This window comes from Carcharodon carcharias, chromosome 4 (genome assembly GCF_017639515.1).
Source record: "Carcharodon carcharias isolate sCarCar2 chromosome 4, sCarCar2.pri, whole genome shotgun sequence".
NCBI lineage: Eukaryota > Metazoa > Chordata > Chondrichthyes > Lamniformes > Lamnidae > Carcharodon > Carcharodon carcharias.
Genome location: NC_054470.1, coordinates 100,646,531 through 100,666,056, shown reverse-complemented (window position 1 = coordinate 100,666,056; position 19,526 = coordinate 100,646,531). Strand labels below are relative to the sequence as shown.

The window sequence follows — 19,526 nt, the reverse complement described above, 5'->3', positions numbered from 1 at the left end:
CACAGAATCCCTTTGCATTGCAAACCGAATTTGATCCGCTTTAACAGGTAAACATGCCTATCTAGTTTGCGTTGAAAGCAGTGACTTCACTTCACTGGATTGTGGAGCTGTGGTGTAACGGAAGTTTGAAAAGTGCGTCCGCATTTCCGTGATTCTCAGTCGAGCGAAATGTAATTTCGTATTGGTAAGCAGATAAGATCAGTGTCCACCTTTGTAGGCATGCAGCGGCAAGTGTCGGGGTTTGTGACTTCAGGCTGAGCAACCAGTCAAAGGCTTGTGGTCTGTAATTAACTTGAATTTACGCCCATACAAATATTGGTGGAACTTCTTGACTCCATAGATTAGTCCAGGAGATTCCTTTTCAATTTGAGCATAATTTTGTTCTACCTTGGAGAATGTGCATGAGGCTTATGCAATAGGCCTTTCACTGCCATCAGGAAATGTGTGGGAGATGACAGTTCCAACACCATATCCAGATGCATTACAAGGCAGGCTGAGAGGCAACTTTTCATTGAAATGTGCCAGGACTTTAGCAGAAGTAAGCTCTTGCTTGAGTTTCTTGAAACTTTCCTGACGGATTTATGACTAATCCCATTTTGCATTCTTCTTCAGATTATTCAGTGGTGCTGCCTTGGTAGCCAAACTGGAAGTGAACTTGCCATAATAATTTACAAGTCCCAAAAACGAACAAAGCTCCTTAACATTTTTGGGCTGTGGTGCATTCGCCACTGCCTTCACCTTTCTGAGTGAGGTTGAGAGGCTAGTTTCATCAATCACAGATCCCAGGTACTCCACTGAGGGCTTCAGGAATGACCATTTGGATTTTTTTTTTTACAGCAGATTCTGTGTTTTTCCAGTCTACACAGGACCCTGCCTAGGTTCTCTAAATGAGTTGGGAGGTTTTTCCCAGCGATGAGCGTGTCATCTTGGAAGCAGATTACACCAGGGAGGCCCTGCAGTATTTTGTCCACGCCCTGCTGGAATAAGGCTGGTGACCATGCTATTTCAAATGGTAGTCATTTTATTGATACAGACCTCTGTGTATGCTGATGGTTGCATACTTCCTAGAATCTTCACTCAGCTGCATTTGCAAAAATGCCTGTGATAGATCAAGCTTTGTGAATAATTCACCTCCATTCAGAGCAGCAAACAAGTCCTCAATTTTTGGTAGAGAATATTGATTCACTTCTAGGAAAGGATTAATGGTGATTTTATAGTCACCACATATTATGATAGACCCATCATCCTTCCCTACTGGGACTATTGGAGCTGCCACTCTGCATAATCAACTTCCTCAATTATCTGAAAACGTTCAAGTCATTCTAGTTTCTGCTTAATTTCCTGTCGCATTGAGTAGGGAGCTGAACGTAGTTTGAAGAATGTTGGAGAAGTTTCAGCTTTCACAGCAAGTTTGGCTTCAATGTCTTTAGTAACTCCAAGACCTTCTTTCAAGACATCAGTATGCTTGTCTAACAAGGACTGCAACATGGGGCTGCAATGCAGTTTATTTATTTTATTTCAGTCCAACCAAATTTATTTTAGCCAGTTCCTGTCCTTAAGTGATGGATGATCCCCTTTCACAATGAAAAGTGGCAAACTTGCTATTTGATCTCCATATTTAGCTTGAATGAACTTTTCCCAAGTATATTCACTGGGTCACCAGTGTAGGTACTAAGCTGGAGGAGGGCTTTCTCAACTGGGCATTTCTTGAAAATCTTCTCTGAAGCAATAGAAACAGATTTTCCAGTATCAACCTCCATTTCAACCATTTTACCATTTAAGGCAATACCAACTTTTAGTCCTTCATCTAGTTTCAGATCAGACTGAATGCAATACAATTGTTTTTCCTCGTTGTTGCTGTTAGTTTCATTTTCTGTCTTGCCTGGACTTGCATTACTTTTGTATTTTGTTTCCAAGTAGTGCGTCTTTTTAAACTTCCTGTTTATTTTCAAGTGTGACTTGTCTGTGTGCTCCTCGTGATACCCTTTTCTTGGCGGTACTGCTTTACTGTGATCAACCTTTGATCTACATGCACACTGCATGTGTTGTTTTTCCACAGTAGCGACAATCAGCAGTTTTCCACTTACAGGCTTCTGCATTATGCCCTATTCCATGACAGCGGTAACACATTTGGAAGCGAATATACCCTGACTTTACAATTTTAACTTTGGCATTGTTAGAACGCGCTTTCAAATCTCCAGCTTGTTTCTCTGCCATTTCTAATATTTGTGCAATCTCGAATGCTTTCTTCAGTGTCAATTCTTGCACTGCTAACAATCTACGCTCATTTCTTTCTTAGTCCACAATCCAAGCAATCATGCAACACCTATTCCGTGTAGTCTTTAAAGTCACAATGTTCTGCTAATTTTCTCAACTAAGCCAGGAGCTGGGAAACTGACTCACTAACACGCTGTTCTCTTCGGTGACACTTGAATCTCTTGGTAATAATTGCTGGTCTGGGATTGAAGTGCTTTTTCAAAATGTCCACAAGCTTTCACACACAGCGCTCTGCTTCTGAACTCCAAATTCATGTATAAAAAACATGAGGTTCCTTTATTTCGAAGGGTCATGAGGACTCGAAACGTCAACTTTTTTCTTCTCCACCGATGCTGCCAGACCTGCTGAGTTTTTCCAGGTAATTCTGTTTTTGTTTTAGGTTCCTTTATTCCTTATTCTCCACCAGAGGGCAATACATCCAGGACTTAGCACACCTTTATGTCAGCTTTTATATAACAATTCTTTTTAACTAAAATGTCCTTTTACAAAAAAGCATAAACATTAAACACAAACATCACAGGATAAACATCCTGTTCATCAAGAACTTGCTCCTCAGTCACCAAAATTATTTTAAAGGGATTAGTAATGACTGCTCAGCTGCTAAGTTAACATGAGCCTTGAAACTACAGTATATCCTGTAATGTTTGCAAAGTTTATGTTTTATTAATTTGTACATTAATACTGCATGATTCCATTTGCTGGCTTATGCAAATTTCAGATGAAGTGATGTAAAACAACTAAGTTGAATGTGCATTTGGGTGTGTGAGAGTGCTTAATGAACAAACAGTGACCTATGCACTAACATAATGCAGTCTCTCCTCAGCACAAATCTGATCCTCAGTTGAGCAGACCTTAATGGGGATTATGCGTGGCATAAAGCAAAGCGTGGATTTGCATGCAAAATATTTTCAGTTTTGGTTCCAGAACTTCCCCGGGACCTGATTTGTGCTAGTCGACTCTGTGAATCCACAATTCAGAATACTAAAGCTGGGATTTTCAGAGTTGCTGCCAATGATGGGGAACCTGAATTCAATGGATAGGAAACGTCGGAAGGAGTGTGTCAAGGATTGTTGATCTCATACTTCCCGATGCTGAGGGTTAAAGTTTATACCATGGTTTCCTGATCTGTCTGTTTCCCTGTCATTAGAACTTACAAAATTTGCCTGAAATACATGAGGGAACCAAACCCTAGACTCAGTTTCACTGAACTCTTTCGTCTATTTCATTTTATACATTATTTGTAGTTTTGCAGATTGTACATTACTCCCTTTGTTTATGGGTGGTGTAATTGCATATGTAGTCTATATGCTCTATGACAATCTCAAATTGACACCTAACATGCAGTGTAGGCCTCAGAGAGATATGGATCATGGTGAAAGAAATTAAGGGAGAGAAATCGGACACCCATTTTGTGTACACAACAAGTGCTGGTGGAGCTTCAATAGGGTACTTGTGGCATGCAGGCACTCTTTTAGGGAGATTAGCACTGGATGCTATATAGGTGAGAGCTTTAGCATACGTACAGTGAACTTATGTTGGAAGTGTGTAGAGCAGACAGAAGATTACATTGTCAATTAGTGTGCAAAGCTGATTTGATGCCAGCAGGGCCATTTTTGGAACTCAGTGCTCCAGCTAATAATCCCCTCTCATAATCTTGCATAGCAGAACACACTTTCAACAGCTGGAAGGATTCCCCATCAGCATTATTTACAGGTTAGTTTCTGACTGGTTGATTTGGTTGTTGTGATGATTATACAAGTGTTTGGTTACTTTCTATAGTTGTTTCAAATGGAACAGGTCTATAGTGAGTGATGTGGCAGTTGTAGACTGCTGCAGGCACTGAAGGACTTTTTGCTGACTTCAAGGCTTCTTCACAAATCAATGCTGCCAGACACGGATGCACAAGAAGGAATACCCTTTAGAATATGACATGACTTGAAAAATGACACAGATCAGGGCTAGTTGCTGGATGAGGGAGGAGGAGGATCACAAAGGCTCTCAGTAGAAGACCATAACAATCCAGGTTATTCAGGGAGCAAGTTGCCCTCCAAAAACCTTGGAGACTGTTTGCTCCCCGATGTTGTGCCATTTTTCATTGCTTAATAGGTCAGATTCTGCACAACTGGCAGCATCTGCTCCAGCTGCACTGCACCTGTCCTTTCAGAGGCTAATTTTAAGCAGTGCAGGCTAGCTATAAGTGATGCTAACCACTCACAATATCAGTACTTGCTGATGCATCCAACCAATCAACAGAGCACTTAGCGCTAGCTGGATGCGATAATCATTCAAATCAACGGGCAGTGCGGAATCGGCATGCTGCCTACATTGCAATCTATGGGCACCAAATAGCCATGCATCACAATCCCTGTGTCCCTTTTCGGGAACTATCCAAATTAGCTGTGAAGAATCGTGATAAATAAGGACATTTAAATCTACTTTATATACACACACCCACATATATATATCAGACAAACTTTGACACCGAGCCACATACGGAAATGTTAGGACAGGTAAGCAGAAGCTTGATCAAAGAGGTAGGTATTAAGCAGTGTCTTAAAGGAGTGTAAAGCAGTAGAGAGGCAGAGAGGTTTAGAGAAGGAATTACAGAACTTATGGTAAAGAAGGCACCAGTGGCTGTGAAGTGATTAAAATCAAGGATGCTCATGAGACCAGAATTGGAAGAACATAGAGTTCTCAGAAGGTTGCAGGGCTCAGACGGTATGTGATTAAATTCTAATAAGAATCATATGCAATACTTCCTGCAGATTGTGACTTTGGTCATGAATAATTGAAAACATGAGAAGTAGATGCTATAGCGTATGATCTTTGGCTCTGGCACATGAGCAACAGTATTCAGGAGTGAACTGAAACTTTTGGTGACCACATACAGTATTTTGACAGTCCAATCTGATTGCTGCCACCACAGGGCCTGTTGCATGACAAAGTCTATAAGAAATACCATTCTGGAAATTATATATTAACTCCTTGATTCTCCTATTGTTTTGCTTCTACGTATTATGTCACCTTTGTTTCTGATTTGTGGAAAAGACAGATTTGATGAGCCAAAAAACATTTCATTTCATGTGCTTTCCAAATCCTATACAGGGTTGAAAAGTCTAGACCCATTTTTCCTCCTCCATTGTCAATTTGTGTCGTCTGTTTTAGTTATGACATGTTTTTGTTAAATTTTGAGTGTGATATTGTGTAATAATCAGATATTTTAAGAGCAAGTGAGATTAAATATCCCTAATTATTAAACTACATTAGATTTTATTTTATCTGGGTTTGTCTTTGTTCTCTTTAAACTCAATAAAAAGCTTTAAAAAAAACAATGAGGTATGTGGGGAATGGTTTGGTTTGGGGGATGTTCCATTGTTTATGATTGACCTTAAACTAACTAGGGATTTTCTATAATCATCCAATAAAATATCATACTGTATTGCACAGAAACAGGCCATTTGGCCCAATAATTCTATGCTGTTTATGTTCCACATGAGGCTCTTCCTGGTCCTCTTCATCCAACTCCATCAGCATATCCTTCTAATCCTTTCCCTCTCATGCGTTCATCGAGCTTCCCCTTAAATTAATCTATGCTATTAGTTTCAACTATTCCTTGTGGTAGCTATTTCCAAATTCTAACCACTCTGTGGGTGTAAAATCTTACTATAAAGTTTATCAATAATTAACATACCACCTTACGTTTAAAAATCAAAGCAATGCAATTATTGTGATTCAAGTTAGCATCCCGAGGACATCTTCCATGAGGTTTTATTCAGGCCAAGGGCAGAGACTTGAGCATGTGGAACTGGTGCAACTCAAGGATAAAGGGCCAGTATGAGACACAAAACCAATTGGATGTGTCAGGTAAAAGAACCATTGGAGGAAACAAGAGGCAGGTTAAAGGTCTGTAGCAGACTTGGAGTCCTTGGAGTGAGTGCTAAATTACAGGAACATAGGAATTGCTGGTAGAAAATAAGGACCAAAGTCCATCTTGTTCAGCTCCTACCATCCTAGTTTTCACATATTACATTAATAATGGAGTTTTGACTATTAATGGAAATTGATCAAACAGTCCACAACAGACCCAAGCATGAGGTGAGGAAAACCCCAATCGTCGAACGTTTTGGGAATCATAGGCCCAAAGCATGCTACATTTATTAGAGTCATGTACTAAATTAGTCAAATACTGTGTATTAAAATATTATTTTCTGAAAAAAAATCAAATTTGTATTTGAATGGATACAGCCTTCAGATCATGAAGGTACAATGAGGGGTTGTCAGTTAGCACATTGATTTATGTCTTTCTTTCTCCAGCTTTGCTATGAAAAAACATTTTTGTTACCCATTGGTTCACTGGTTTTGAAAAGGATAAGAACTTTTTTTTACTCCAATAACAATCTGAATCAGGATTGTGTGGTAGTTCAACAGGATATATTTACTCTTTAACTGAGACCAGAATGGCTAATACCGTTTGTTGATGAAAGATGCAAGTCCAATGGGCAAAGGCTTCACTCACTAAGCCATACCGACTAAAAGGTCCTCATTTCAGTTTCCAATCTATGGTGAGTTAACATACAATTAATGTCAAGGCCCCAGGACTAAAGATGGGAATAGAATCAAGTGGAATTCACATTTTGATCTTGATCTAGTGTCTCCATTTAGGCAATGTGTCTGTGCGTGTGTATCCAGTGAGGACAGGATTGGCTCAGTTACAATGCCCTTCATATTTAATGGCCCAGTGTAACTCACTGCCTCAGGTTACATGTGACACCAGTTAGCTGAGAAGCCAAGGGATTAGTAAAGTTTGTGAAGCCAAAGCCCCAGGACAAGGCAATCCATTCAGAACAGGAGTAGAGAAGTTAGCAGGAAAATGTAAAGGAACAACTTGAAACTTGCATTGAGTCCAGTATCACACTGATAAAATGTTGTGTTGTTTTTACAGCTCGATACTTCGCAAGTACCATGTTCATCGTGGGCCTGTCTGTGGTCGTCACTGTGTTGGTGCTTCAGTTTCATCACCATGATCCCCATGCAGGAAAAATGCCCAAGTGGGTAAGTTATCAGAAACACTGTGCAAAATAATCAGCAATCTGTGTGTAATGGGAGTGGATACCAAACAGCGTCAGTCATTTTTCTTCTTGTTTAGTGAATAGTTGAGTCAAACAAATCATGAAAGACTGATGTCCGATATCCAGGTCTGCGCTGAATTTTAACGGATGTTAGCTGGGGTAATGTGGGAGCGCTCAGCATCTCCAAATCTGAGAGCAAAAAAAGGCTTCCCATTTCTAATCTATATCCGTTAACCCCAGTTGAAAGTGCATGTATGTTAACATCAGCTGAGCCAATGTAACTCACCGCAAAGACTTACACATGAAGAATGGCATTTTTGTGATCAGCGCCAGTGAGCGTAGAGCTTTACTTACTCTAAGGTGTCGTAATGCTGTCTGAACTTTAGTAAGCAGTGGGGAAAATTATTTTGGTACATTTCTTGTTCCTCAGCTTTAGTTGGCCTAAGTCATGTACTATTCTCCAACTAAGAGACCTAGCGGATGAGTTGTTCATTTAGTTCTGCCAAAGTCACTTTGGAACCAGCCGACAGGTGATGCGCACAAACAAGATAGGAGATGACAGATTTATCTCCAGGTGGGCTTCCGGCACTGCTCCGGTGAGCCTCTGGGAGTGACAGCAGGAACCCATGTGATTTTGAATGTTTCATATTTCACCAAAAATAGTTCCAGGGATGAGGAACTTCAGTTAGGTAGACAGATTGGAGATATTGACCAAAATCTTCTGGCCCTGTAGCCATCAGATGTCATTGCAGGTGGGGGGTATACAATATGGCGAGAAGTACAATATGACAAAAATGGGTTTCACGCCATCATCATCTAATCCACCATTCAACGGCGGGTGGCATGTCACGCTGCCGCACGTCAGGAGCCTAATTTCAATACTTTAGCATCTCATTATAAGCCCTGATTGCTGGACCTCCTGCGGCCAGAGCCGGGGTGGAGAACATCACGATGGGCCTCCAAAACCCATTCCAGTGTCATGTCACTGAACTCTTCTTGGCTTTCGGGGCCATGCCTTCACTGGAGCAGTCCTGGGTTACAAGCTTTGAGAACTGTGCGCGCAAGAAGGTAATGAGGCAAGAAGGGGATGAAACGGCATGAAACTTTGCCATTGTAAAATGTCTTTTTTCACGCCTGTTACTGCACTTATGCAAATCTGGGATAATTCCAATTGGGACTGTTGTCTTTGGAGAAGAGAAAATTGAGAGGAGATTTGATAAATGTATTCAAAATCATGAGGGGTTTGGCCAGAGTAAATAGGAAGAAATGATTCCCATTGCTGAAAGGATCGAGGACAAGGGGACACAGATTTAAGGTACTTAGCAAAATGAAGACACAAGGGAAAACCTTTTCACACAGCAAATGGTTGGGAACTGGAATTCACTACCTGACAGTGTAATGAAGGCAGATTCAATCGTGGAATTTAAGAGGAAATTTTATTATTATCTGAAAAGGAAGAATGTACAGGCTACAGGGAGAAGGCCATGGAGTGGCACAAGGTAAATTACTCCTTTGGACAACGAACATGGACGTGACAAGACAATTGGCCTTCTTCTGAGCTGAAGCCATTCTGTGATTCTGTCATGTTTTTGGCTCACTTTCCATCAAGGAAGGACATAAAGAGGTTGCAAAGCAAATACTGGCAGACAAAGACTGGGACGATGCCTTGGGTCTTCGACCAGCTTCCAGCTAAGTGGTTGGGAGGAGATTTCAGGAGGATGCTACAAGGGAAAATGAGTGGGGGTTTGGGGATGGGGAGTTATAGCAGAGGAGGATACAATAGTCCTCATAAGAACCAGAAAAACACTCTTGACCTCACAAATTGTTACGACTGTGATGGGAGGAGTGCATGAATGATCAAGCCCTACTACTCCGCAGGCCGTACCGTTAATTTAAATGTATAATTTTCTCACCAAAATGGCTAATTGTGTGCCTATACCTCCAGTACCCAGAAGAAGCAAGACTCTGACCAGGCTTCTTTCAAAAACTCTGAACGATTAATTTATTTTAAAACAAAACTTCTTTTATCAAGTTGCAAGTACTGGTTAACACACAATAGTAATCGGAAAGCATAAAATCTCTCTCTTCCTAAAGAATTGCCCCAGCACACACACAGACACATGCACACAGGAAACAAAGAACAAACAGAGTCTCTCTACAGAGATGGGTTTTAGAGGAAGGGCGTTATAAAATAAAGGATAAAGTCTGCGAGGTCTCAACGCTGTCGACCTGGAGTTCTCTCGTGTGAAGACTGGCTGCTGGTCCTGACTGAAACCTGGGGGTTCTCACCAACTAGTCTCAGCTTTGCAAGTCCAAATGCAGACTGGTTACCCTCAAATGAGGGTTCTCTGGCTACAGGTTGATACCCACATGCAAATTTAGGCAAGGTAGAGAGAGGGAGCCAGTCAAGGTAGCCTTCCTTTCTCAGCTTGTTCTTCAACAACACTGCCTCAAAACAAGCAGGATCACAACTTGAGATTTTTCCCCCCCTCTCCCATGTGATTGCCTTTTTTGTCTCCCAGCTTTTCATCGAGTAAAGTCCTCAACACAAACAAACAACTTCTCAAATACCATATGGTCAGGTGATTTCTTGGAAGAGGCCTGCTTGTTGCTGGTTCGAAGGTAAACTTATGATCTTCTTTAAAAAAAAAACCCAGGTTAGCATCCAGATGATCAGATCATGACAAATCCTTCCATTTTGTAAAAGAAAATTTCAGTCTTGAGATATGATTCTAACAAAATGAACATGTTAGACATTCCAAAAGAGCCTCTTCTACCTTAAGACAAATGGCAGACCTGATTTTTCTTCATAGCAAAAAAACCTCTCTCCTTCAGCCCAAGGTAAAATTGTATTGGGTCCTGTTGGCATAACAGGGCCTTGATTTTAAACATCCAGGTGCCCACATGAGGTCAATATTCCAAATAATTGTAAATAGTTGGGATCTGAGCGGGGAAATAATTCCAGGGTCCCCCCTGGCGGGCAGGGTTAAAATCAAGCCTGAGCTTATTCACCATTGAATTTTCACTTCTCCTCTGATGGAGAAAGTCCACCTCAGCCCAGAACTTCCCAAGAAGATCAAGCAAGAGTAGGAACTCACTCAGTGTAGAATGGCAGGTGCAAATACACTGACTGAGATGTCCCTGTTAGGCACTGTTCAAGTGCTTTTACTGTCATCATTCTTCCTATACAGACAATGATGGATTAAGCAGTGAGAAATGGGAAGGAAACGGATGGCAATGCATTAATATTTGGAATTCCTATGAATGTCAGTGGCTATTCATAAGCAAAACATAAATCATTCAAATTGTAAAGAAAAACTGTTTTTCTAACTCTTAATGTATAAAACTTGATAAGCGTGGGTCATTGTGCATGCTCTGCATGTCTCTTGCCTTCATTAGTAATCTTATCTGGCCTATCTGAATCACAGGGTCAATCAGTCTATTGTACCACAGTGTCAGTAGCTTGGTTCATCTAGTAACTCATTTCAGCTGCCTTGAGGATCTGGACCTGCATTACTGGGCCTGTCTAGTTATTAAAAAGTTATTGATTACTTTTAAAATGCACCTTTTTTGAAGCAAGAGAAAATGGTCTCGAGCATAATATCCCTTTTGAAGGAATGGCCTTTCTGGGATAACGGCAAGTGCGAGAGTGAGAGGCCGACCCTCCAACAAGGCAAGGTCTATAGTTACGTTGCAGGTCTGACCATTTTTCCACAGTATAATTTTTGTGGGACTTTCATGATCTCCTGATACAACAATCAGAGAAATAGCGAGTGAGATGAGGCTTGGTATGAATCATTAAACGCAGTAAGGTGATGAACAGTTTATATCATTTTTCCAAAGTTTCCACTGATTCTTTGCTGCTAACCTTGTGTTGATAGCAAGTGACCTCTTTATAACATGTCCTGCTCTTCCACTCCCAGCACAGTTCACGTGCACTTGGAATGAATTCCAGCATGCCTATATATTTCTTTAGTATTAGTTGTGCCTCAATGTTAGCACTCTTGCCTTGGAGTCAGGAGGATATAGGTTTAAACCCCACTTCAGAGCACAATACTGAGGGAGTGCTACACTGTTGGAGGTGGTGCCTTTACAGATGAGATATTAAATTGAGGCCCATCTGCCTTCTCAGGTAAGTGTAATGGACTCCATGGCACTATTTTAAAGAAGAGCAATGTCCCGGTCAATATTCAACCCTCTACCAACATCACCAGATCACGTTGTTGTTTGTGGGACCTTGTTCTGTGCAATTTAATTGCCACGCTTCCTGCATTAAATAGTGACTCCATTTCAAAAGTACTTCATTGGCTGTCATGCATTTTGGAATAAGCTGAGGTTCTGAAAGGTTTCATATGAAAGCATTAGCAGCGATCTGCAAAACATTTGTGGTGAAATTAGCACTTTCTTCCAACAGTACTTCTTTAAAATCCCCATACCATGCCATTCTATCCTTCCCATGCCAGACTATCTCATTGCTTTTATTGGCCTGAATTTTGGGCTCATTGGGCACGTGCAATCAGCGCACCCGGACCCAGACAGGAAATGTGCTTCCGCCCGCGATTGGCACCTGACCGCGATCTTATGCTAGCTAGCCAATTAACGGCCAGCCAGCTTGAAACACATCCAGAGAAGTGCTTAGCACTGCCGTTGGGAATGGGAAGAGGGCAGGCACTGATGTCACCGTGGGCATGGGTGAGCGCTTTGAGAGAGCTCTCTGAAGGCAGACAGCTGCCTCAGGGAGCTACAGACCTGCAAATAAGAAAATAAATCCCAGAGATGCTGCAAAAAAATGTCCAGGCAGCACAATCAAGCACCTGAAAGCAAACCTCATAAAAAAAAAGTCCCCAGATATTTCTTTTTAATTTAAATCCTAATGGAGATTTCATTCTGCCCTTGGATGAGGTTTCATCAAAGATATAACACATGCCTGGCCGATTGGCCCACCTGCCAGCCATAAGGTTGGATGAACCATGAAAAATCATTGACAATTGGGATATTAATGGGCTTAATTGCCCATTTAATTATCGGCAGGTGAGCTTCTGACTGCTGCGCTTGCCCGCTGAGCGAAATATCGTGTGAGCGCGCGATGACATCGGGACGCTCGCCCGATGTTATCTCACGCAATTTCACACCAGTTTTGGTCGGGATGTAAAATTCTGGCCATCGTTCTCATAACAGGCAATTTCCCTGAGCTGGCAGTGTAAGGGTCTGGCACACGCATGGTTAATGTGGGTCTGAGTACAGTGCCACCCACACAGTGATGCAAAAAGCACATGACTCAGACTCAGGGATCAGTGTGGTGTTGAGCAGAGATGGGTAACGATCTAAGCATGGAGGTAGTTCCAAGCCTGTACCCTTTACTGTACATGTGTAAATAGTTCTACTTGTTAGTAAAGACTTACTGTTAGCCTATTGAAGACTATGAAGACTTCTTTAAGAGACACCATTCTGTAACCAAGACCCTCCCAACTGATATGATACCAACAGATGTTACTACTGGACAAGCCAGATCCCACGGTTGAACCCGGTTTGACAGATCCTAACTTTTATTTTGTATTTAGGAATATGGAGACTGGCTACTGCATAGCGTCACAGGAGTCAGCTGATGAACTTTTAACAAATGAATAAAATATTTATTAAATAAGAAACAATGAACTATATAACAATATTCCTCCTCCCACAACTATACTTGTATAGCTAAATGCAGAGTCGTAAAGATAACGCAAGTTACAAAATCTATCTTATACTCTTTATGTTCCCAGTAAGGACACAGTCCATGTACCAATAGGCAACCTGTGGTCAGACATACCACACTCTGAAACCAAGTGACGATGGCATCCCAAACAGATGCTATGGATCTCTCCTCAACTCCCCCCAGATGCTTGTCACACCATGAGCCAACTGGTCTAACTGAACTCCATCTTTCACATAAGGGCTTCCAATCTCCACTCTCAAAGAACCCACTTTGGAATCTTCTCCAAAATGACACTTTCTCTTGGATGCCTTGCACAAAGGTCCACCTCCAGGGTTTAGAACTCTTTGATGTTCTTCTCCCCTGGATCAAGCTTCCTTCCACGCACTCTCTCTTAGATACTCAACCGTGCCAACAGAACACCATGGCTTCACATGCCCAGAGCAATATGTACAGATCTTTGCTGCTTCCTGCAGCTTTCTTTTCTTTAATTTGGAGCCTTTCCCTCTGCTCCTCACTTTTACTTCCACTGAACAGAATCCTATTCCAAATTCATGTCCTTGTCCTTTGAACTTAAAGGGCTTCTTTGACCTTCTCTTCTCCTTTTAGAATCTGCTCCCTGCAGTTCCCTCTCCCAGTAGACTACTGACAACTTGGTATCTACCTTGAGATCCAGAATTCACTCGATATTCACTGTTACTTTAACTTTGGAGCAACTCATCCATGATTCTTAGACTTATTTTTCTCAGCAATCTGCTAGTATATCCTGCTAGAGAGAGACTTACTGTGCTGCCTTCACCTTAGAACATAATCACTAACTGAACTGTAGCTGCTTTTCTGTTTATTTCTGTCTGGGTGTGTGCCTCCTGTTGCTCGGTAACAGCCCAGTTTTTCTACCTTGTGTTTGTTTTAATTTCTCTTCAAGAATCGTAAAACCTCATTAGAATGCGTGCATCTTTTAAAGTGAACCTAAAATTCGAGTTATCCCCTTTCTTACAGAAATACAAATTAAACTTAAAGATACACCTTATTCCTAACACATACAAATACACATATAACTTATTTAAATACTTAAAACTAGCTCTAGCTCCTACACAACAGTGTCCCTCCATAATGGTGCAATCGGAGGGCACATCCCCATGATGTTATGCACAATCTTGCCCCCCCCGCCCCCAAACAGTGTTCCCCTCCCCTCCATGGCCTCTCAAACTTGGAACCTGGCGAGACCCTCAAACACATACCCAAATCCTGATCCAATGCGGCACGCCTTTTCCTGAAGTGATGGAGAGCTACTAGCCTCTGATTGGTCAGCAGCTCTCTGAGGCACGACTTCCTGTCCCAGAGAGGATGGAAGTCCAATCTCTAGCTGCTGGGCAGCCGGTGTTGCCCCCAGTGGGCTACCCATCCACTTTTAAGCCTATTGAATCCTCTTTGTCCATCGTATTAGATACATCCTCAAAAACCTCTAACAGATTTATCAAACACAATTTCCCTTTCATAATTCCATGTTGCCTCTGCTTGATTATATTATGATTTTCCAAGTGCCCCGTTACCATGGATCTTTGTCTGACTTTCTTTCAGTCTCTTTAGCTGTCTTTGCTCTTGGTGTAGCATGAACTACCACAAAATGGACAAACAATTCAGCCTCTTTCTCTAGTGAGGATCTGTATGTTTGATCCTTCCTCAGCGGGCCAGTGATGTTTATCTTTCCAGCGATGTGAACCACCTTGTACTTGTACCACTGGAGTCTCAAAACCCATCTTTTGATTCTGGCACATGGGTTGGATCTGAGAGAATAAATTATCCCTAATGGCTTCTGATCTGTTACTAATTCAAACTCAATACCAAACAAGTATGCATGGAATCTTTCATGTGCCCACACCAATCCTAAGGTCTCTTTCTTCATCTGAGAATATCTCCTCTCCACATCTGTCAGAGATCTGCTGATATAGGCGATGATTCCCAGGCCTTCAGCGTACATTTACACCAGCACTGCTCCTAATCCTACTGGGCTAGCATCTGCTATGTCTTCTGTTGGTGCATTTGAATCAGAGTATCCCAGGGTTCGAGCACTTGTCAAGCTGTTTCTCAAATCTTTGAAGGCAGCTTTCTGTCCTTTATTAAATCTGATCTGTTCATTCTTTCTGGTCAACTTCCTCGATTGATCAGCCAGGGTAGCAAAGTTAGGGATATACCTTGCATAGTAGTTCACAAATCCATCTCATCTTGTTGGCATTTTGTGGCCCACGTGACACTTCTATTGGCTTCTATTTTGTCTTTGGCTGGATTGATTCCATCGCTCCTGAGTTTATGCCAGTAAAGTCATAATGAGTAACAATTGTTGTCACCTTCCTTGAATCAGGATGAAGCTGGTGGTAGTCTAATTTGGAAAATACCTTGTTGACAACTCTTGAAAGATTTTGTCTAGAGTTGGAATTGGGTGACGTTCACCTGTCGCATATCAACACAGAGTCTGATGTTACCATTTGGTTTTGGCACAACCACAACAGGGCTCACCCATGATGTTGGTCCTTTAACTGGGCTTTATGGTGTCTTGGTCAATCAGTTCCTAGATCTTTGCCTCAACGTTTCCTCTCAGGCCATAAGGTGTTCTACATACAGGTAGAGCTACAGTTCATGTTCTCTCCAATGCTTAATCTCACTTGACGGTTGTGTAACTTTCCCAATTCCTTGAAACACTGCTCCAAATTCCTCTCTAAAGTTTGCAAAGGATTTCACAGAATTCACTTTCAATCCGAGGCGTGGCACCCCCAAGGCTCGGGCTGTTTCTCTGTTCAGAAGGGGCTCGCCATCCTCATCAAAAACTCTGCCTCTACATCCCGATCCCCACTCTCACATCTGCAATGAAGCATCCAACAGTTTGAAGTGGGGTTTTCAATGTGTAAGGTTAAAGCTTATTGACACACTTGATTCTCTTTGTCTTCAGTTCCTCCCACAGTGCTCTGTCTCTTACATTATTGTCACTGCCTAAATCTACAATAATTCTCCCTTCAACAGCACCAACAATCACTGGAACTTTGTTGTGGTTGCTCCTGTTGACAGAAACATGTATCCATGATTACTATTCGTGTCTTCACTCTCTGCATCTTCTTCAACTCATCTCACAGTTGTGCTACTTTCATCTCTCTTTCCTATACATGGTTTGCCAGGCTTCCCTCTCTGTTCAGTTTTACTTCTGCACTTCTTGGCAAAATGATCTTTACACCCACATTTTCTGCATATCTTTCTCTTGGCTGGGCAGCTTTTTCATAGTGCCCCAAGTTGCCACATCTGAATCTCTCTCTGTCAGACTTTTGTCATGTCAATGGTAGAGGTGGCACCAAGTTTGATGCTGTGAAATTGTCCATCCACTGCTTCCAATGTAGCCACTATTTTCAAAGTGTCATCCAATATTAAGTCACCACCTCTTTCCTGCAGCTTACACCTCAGCTTATCTGACTTGCAATGTAGGACCACCTGATCCATTATCTGATTATTTGTATCCATCACAACATCATTGCATCCATCTGATGATGCCTGCCTCAAATGGGTCACAACTTGGATGATTGTTTCCCCGCTTTCTGTCTCATCTGACAGAAAACATGCCTTTGGAGTGTGGCATTTGGCATCATCACATAATGGTCCTTCAAAGCTTTCACTGCATGTTCATAATCCGCCTTTTCCCTTATGTCAGGCAATATCTTGAAAGTCTCCCTCTCTGAAACACCCGCATTGAACAACAATAAGACCCGGCACTGTGCTATCTGCACCACCGTTGCATCATCCAAAAACAGATTACGACTGTCAGTGTAAGCTTCAAACTCCTCCAGCCACACTTTCCGTTTCACACTGACAGTACTGTCATCACTCTTCCGGTCAAACGGCTCAATTCCCCAGACTACAGACATATTAGCTTCAGCAAATGCAATGAAACAATCCTAAATATTGTCATATTTATCTTTGTCGCCAATGTCAAATCTCAGGCTGAAAGGACAATGCTCAGATTCACAGATTTAACTGCAAGAACAACATCATTCAATCTGCCATGCCAGCCAACTGCCTAACCTGTGCTATCTGACCTTCAACCCCCAAGTTCAGGGGACCCCATATGCAGTACAGAGCATATCTCACAGTATCTTATCCCAATGCCATATAGTATCTAATACTCAAGTCCACATACACAATCAGCTGTCACCATGACAACTAGTGGTCCACCACAAGAATCAGTACTTAGGCCTCAGCCATTTACAATTTATATTAATGACTTAGATGAGAGGATTGAGTGTGACCCATCCAAGTCTGATTACTATTTTTTTACCAAAATATATCACCTTACATTTGCAGACATTGAACTCCATTTACCACTTTTTAGCCCATTTCTCCTTCTTATCTGTTTCCCTTTACAGCTTTCTTTGGTTTTCTAAAGAGTTACAGTTCCTCCTATTTTGGCATCATGTTCAAATTTCAACACATTCCCTCTAGGCCTCGACTATAGACCCAATTTTCTCACCTGAAGTTGAGTACATGGACATGGTTGCAAACCTGTATTACTTCCTCAGGCAGATTAAAGTTGATGGTGCTCTGGCCACTTGCACTGAGCTTTGCAGGTACACCTACACCCTGAAAAAGTCAGGATCACTCAAGAAATAAAAATAGAAGAGGACTACCTCTCCTGGGCTCCCTATTGCACAGAGCTAAGAAGCACTAAAGCATAACATTGACAAGCTCATTGTCTTTGTCACTCAGGCACTCCCAGTTTATGCTGGACTGCTTGATGTGCTACATCAGTGAGCTGTTTGATTTTAGTCTTGCTCTTCCTTTTAAAATCATCACAAAATGACCAGTTATCTTCCGAATCTAGGTTGGTTAGCAAACCACAAAAGTCTCATTGAAGACAACTAGCCAGATCTTTTCATGCCATAGCTTTTTTTGGAATGCTTGTTTGAGGACTCTAACCACCCAAATCACTTGTTTAATAGTCAGCCTTTTGACCTTTCCTAGACCTGCCCTTATCCTTCTTCCTGAATACCCTGCACCTTTATAAGTTATCCCATCTTCCTGAGTTAGCCATGGCCCAAATCTTCCGATATGGAGAGAGGCCTCCAACTCAACTTAGGTCATTGATGTGCCTCGGGATGCTGAAGAACTCTAGACGTACACCAATCCACAGTATTTACGCAGGAAGTTTAAACTTCTGATTCCTGGTTTTGTCCAGCCTGGATTGCTCCATGATTCCAATGACAGTGGGATCAGATGGCCAAGATCACACAGACTTGAGCTGTTTATACTATACTTACCATATTCTTTACATGGATTTACTTTGGGTGGAATCAACCGCTCCCATTGGTGGTGGGCATCATAGTGGGCAAGAGCAGGAAATATCGAGAGATCGCAAAAATTGGTTTTACTTTGTCATAAAACCAGTTTGCAATCATCCGCTCCATTCATCAATGGCGGGTTGCGTTTCCTGCCACCACACATCAGGAACCTAATTTCAATACTTTAGCATCTCATTATAAGCCCCGCTCACTGGAATCATTCCCCGCACGCTGTGTTATCTGGGCACAAATTCATGTTTCAGAACTGCACATAAGCAACATGCACCTGGCAAGCTGCACTTCACTCAGGACTATGGGCTGTGTTTGCCTACCATGCTTCAGGCAGCACTCGCAGTCATCAATGCCTGGCTTCGCAGGCAGCACCACATCACTTTTAGGGGGGCTCACGGGCAGATGCCTACCTACCAGACTTGCTTTTCAATGGCTGCAGTCCTAGGGCTTGCTTGGGGAAGGGGAAGAAGTAGCCTCAGGCAAGGGAAGAAGCTGCAAGGCGATGACTGTACTGGGTAAGGTGGGTATCTCAGGGTGTGTGGGGACACATGTTAATCTGTGCAAGTGACCTCAAGATGTTGAGGGCTGAGGAGACAGTCTGTAGAGGAGATGAGGCCAGATAGAGGGTGTGTGTGAAAGAGTGAGTGCTGATGACCCTTGATCTGGCAGTGAGTAAGATGCTAGTGAATGTGTGATGGGATTGTGAGCGTGTGAGTTTAGAGTGATGAGATCGTTGCCTTACCCTGGTGGCACGGATGAGATAATTCATCTTCTTTCAGCACTGGATGGTCAACCCCTTCTGTGCAGCGTTGGCACTGGCTCCCACTGTCACCATATCCCAAGCCGGAGTTGTGAGATTGCTGGACCTCTTGTGACGAGAGCAGGGATGGAGAGATCAGGACGGGCCTCCAAAAGGCATTCCAATGATGAGCCACTGAAGTCTCCTTGGCTTTCGGGGCCCTGCCTTCACTGGAGCAGTCCTGGGCTACAAGCATTGAGAACTGGTACCTGGAGTAAAGTAACAGTGTGGCGGGTGAATCAGAGGCCACTTGCCAGCAAGACAGCATGTTTCCTGTGGCTGCATAATTAATGAGGCAGGAAGCAGATGATACAGCGCGAAAACCCACAATTGCGGCTGATGGGTAAAATGTTGTTTTT

The 19,526-nt window shown here is 42.3% G+C and overlaps 1 protein-coding gene across 1 annotated transcript in view; it reads left to right on the top strand.

The window, feature by feature from the left end:
* The window catches only part of chrna8 (cholinergic receptor, nicotinic, alpha 8), a 266,096-nt gene that overhangs the window by 202,891 nt on the left and 43,679 nt on the right, over nucleotides 1–19,526 (top strand). Inside the window, exon 9 of the mRNA XM_041185313.1 lies at nucleotides 7,220–7,329. Coding sequence (XP_041041247.1) covers nucleotides 7,220–7,329 — 110 coding nt within the window. The remainder of the gene's footprint in view (nucleotides 1–7,219; nucleotides 7,330–19,526) is intronic.